The sequence below is a fragment of the Sabethes cyaneus genome, chromosome 3 (genome assembly GCF_943734655.1).
Source record: "Sabethes cyaneus chromosome 3, idSabCyanKW18_F2, whole genome shotgun sequence".
NCBI lineage: Eukaryota > Metazoa > Arthropoda > Insecta > Diptera > Culicidae > Sabethes > Sabethes cyaneus.
The window spans coordinates 49,143,867-49,147,338 of record NC_071355.1 but is presented as its reverse complement, the minus strand read 5'-3'; the positions used below and the strand labels follow the sequence as shown (position 1 = coordinate 49,147,338).

At 39.2% G+C, this 3,472-nt stretch overlaps 1 protein-coding gene across 1 annotated transcript; it reads left to right on the top strand.

The window, feature by feature from the left end:
* Positions 1 to 589: 589 nt before the first annotated feature.
* Positions 590 to 2,077, top strand: LOC128744164 (beta-1,3-glucan-binding protein-like). The gene is made up of 3 exons (XM_053840975.1): positions 590 to 958; positions 1,033 to 1,187; positions 1,247 to 2,077. The coding sequence occupies exons 1-3, from the start codon at positions 662 to 664 to the stop codon at positions 2,028 to 2,030; spliced, it is 1,236 nt and encodes a 411-aa protein (XP_053696950.1). The 5' UTR covers positions 590 to 661; the 3' UTR covers positions 2,031 to 2,077.
* Positions 2,078 to 3,472: the final 1,395 nt, after the last annotated feature.

Genomic DNA, 3,472 nt, shown 5'->3' with positions numbered 1-3,472 from the left:
GTAACGGCAACACAATGTTGGGACTTTCGATTTCGCAGGTGTGTCCTCTATCAGCCTCTACTGGGCAAGATAGAACAAGGCCTATAAGCCTATAATTCTATAAGTTTTCTCAACTAAAATTTAAAAGGCTACTTACAATTATGTACGTAAATATTCCAAATATTTAGTATTTTTCATAGTGATTGTCATCATAACATGACAATCAATTAGTAATTAGTATTAATAATAATTATTAGTATTAATAATAATTACTAATTGATTGTCATGTTATGATGACAACCACTATGAAAAATACTAAATATTTGGAATATTTACGTACATATTTGTAAGTAGCCTTTTAAATTTTAGTTGAGAAAACTTATAGAATTTTTAATTAGCAGTACAGTGTTTGACGATTCAATTATATTATTCCCTTATGGTGTTAATAAATCGTGATTAAAAATCAAATAACTTTTAAAGTCTCTACCGCTATACATATGATATAACTAAAGCATCAATTCCAACCGGCAACGCTGGCCGAATTCTGAGTCTCTCTCTTTTTTTCTCTGCTGCTATAAAACTTCAAACTGCTCTTCGCTAGATGTTTAGTGCGAAACAAACCGACGATCGGTTCGGTTGCAGTGCCGGTCACTCGATAGTTAGTGTATAGTTCGATCTAGACATGATGATCGCAGCCACCGGAACGTCGTTGGCACTGATAGTGGCGGCACTACTGATAAGCGCGGCACGCATCATCGTTTGTCAGCCTACCGAGGATGGCATTGGCCACAGGTGGGGCGGCAGTGAGTCACTGATAGGACGCGATCGCCAAAAGTGTGTCAGGTCTCCAACTACCGCCAGTGGCAGCGCGATCCAGCGTGGCCGCAAGTTCTGCAGCGGCGAACTGATCTTCGAAGACAATTTCGATTTCTTCGATTTTGAAATCTGGGAGCACGAGAACACACTGGCCGGTGGTGGGGTGAGAACTGGTTTTCAGTGTAATTGAATACTTGACACGGAGGTCATTGTTTGTTTTATTATATTTGTTTACAGAACTGGGAGTTTCAGTGGTATACCAACAATCGGTCCAATTCATTTGTCGAGGATGGCGTCCTATACATAAGGCCTACGCTAACGGCGAACGAGTATGGAGAGGAATTTCTAAGCTCGGGTACGATCAGTTTATGGGGTAATCGACCTGTAGAGCAGTGAGTATATTTAAAAATGAAACGGAAAATGTTCAAACTATTGTACATTGCATTTTTAGATGCACGAACCCAGCTTTCTACGGCTGTGAACGACGGGGAACGGAAATGAATATTCTAAATCCGGTCAAAAGCGCGCGCGTAAGAACGCTTCAGTCGTTCAATTTCAAGTACGGTCGAGCGGAGGTTCGGGCAAAGCTACCTTCCGGAGATTGGCTTTGGCCAGCCATTTGGTTACTTCCGAAGCGGAACGCATACGGAACGTGGCCAGCATCGGGTGAAATCGATTTGATGGAGTCGCGTGGTAATGAGAATCTTACGGTAAATGGTACTCCAATAGGAACGCAGCAGGTTGGCCATACGCTGCATTTCGGACCAAATCCGTCGAACAATGGCTGGAATACGGCTAGTTTGGCAAAAAACTCACCACCCGAAGAAGCGTACAGCAAGAACTTTAACATCTTTGGGTTTACTTGGAGTCCTGACAACATTACCGTTAGCATTAATGGAGAGCAAACGGTGATTTTTGAAGCAGGAGATGGCTTTTGGAAGCGGGCAGGTTTTGATAAGCGCAACTTGGAGAATCCTTGGCGGTATGGTAGCAAAATGGCTCCATTTGATCAGGAGTTTCATTTTATTCTAAATCTGGCGGTCGGTGGAGTGAATGGATACTTTCCCGATAATGCGGAAAATCCGGGCGGTAAGCCATGGCTCAATAGTTCGCCTAAAGCGGCAACCGACTTCTGGGATGGACGTGAAAGTTGGCTGCCGACATGGAATCTAGATAAAAATGATGGCAAAGATGCTGCACTTCAGATTGATTATGTTAAAGTGTGGGCTTTGTGATAAATTTTGCTGATAGATAAATATAGTTATTTTTCTAATGTGAACAACTTGTTGGTGCGGAAATAATCGAGAAATTGGCATGCCATTATTGTTTTGAGCCTTCTTTCCACAATATTGCTATGTCTGTGATCTAGTTTATGCCATTCTAAAATACCCGAAACGAGTCCCTGCTCCCCATTTTGTTTGCTGTTCGATAAGATAAAACTGTCTTTGCGGAATGCAATTGGCTTGTTTGTCGTACACATTTAGGTATTCTGCCGTATGTTTGAATCGTTCTGATTGTAGCTCACAAAACTATGCAAAATGATTGTTGCAAAAAAAGGCTAAAAAATTTCTACCTACGAAGATAGTGATAGTGTGTTTCAACATTATTTGAGAAACATTTGCAAAAATTAATCGAATCAACTAAAAACTAGTAAAATAAATCATGGTTATTAATAATAATAATGTAAGATTTTAAAAATTAGTTATTTCACTTCAACATAGCGTTAACTAGATGATGACTAGAAAATTCGAATATTTTATTATTTTTCATAATGTTAAAGGTATGCTCTTCCAAAGTTTTCAGATTGGAATTCTTCAACGTTCTATCACATGCAACTCATTATTGTGTACGTACGAGATGGAAATCTTCTGGGGAAAGCCGTAAACGACAGTTTTCCTCCCCACCGTTTAGTTCCTGATTGTTAGACTGTTTCGTCCTATCAAAACTCGTCCGATCTTTTGCATCAATCTTCGACGGAGAGATGAATGAATTGAATGTTGCGCCGATAAAGCTCTTAGCCGTCAGTGTAGGTACGTATGTATGTGTGTGCATTTCCTTTGTTAGAATTTTTCCATTAATCAACCGATCCCCTTGCTGCCGTTGTTGCTTCTGTCGTCTGCCAGCCGGTGTAGATAACGCTGCTGTTGTTCGTCATTTTTTTTTTGTCCCGGTCGAAAATGTTCAATCAAAGCTAACCGGTGACTTTGAGGAATGCTGGATCTGCAGCATAGATAACATTTTGCATTCGAACGTTTTGGCATATCTCCGAAGGAATTTGATTTGATTTCTTATCATTTCTTTTCGCATTCCGAGTTAGGTAGCATTCAAAGCTTAAATTTTTCTCGATTATTTGCAGTATTTCGATATGAACCAAAAGATCTACTAGGTAAATGATGAAAAAGAACGAGTAGGATTTGTCTATAATGAGCTCTAATTTTGCTTAGTATTTTATTTTGTCTATGATATGATTCCTCCCTGATGCCCTCGAGGTAAGACGCTGGTCTAACAAGCCAGTTCGAATTTTAACTGGGAGAGAGAGGGTTAGAGTCGATTGGATAATTCAATCAATTTTGAATTTTGATTTTACAATTCCAAATTGTTAATTTTGAATTTTGAATTTTGAATTTTGAATTTTGAATTTTATGAATTTTGAATTTTGAATTTTGAATTTTGAATT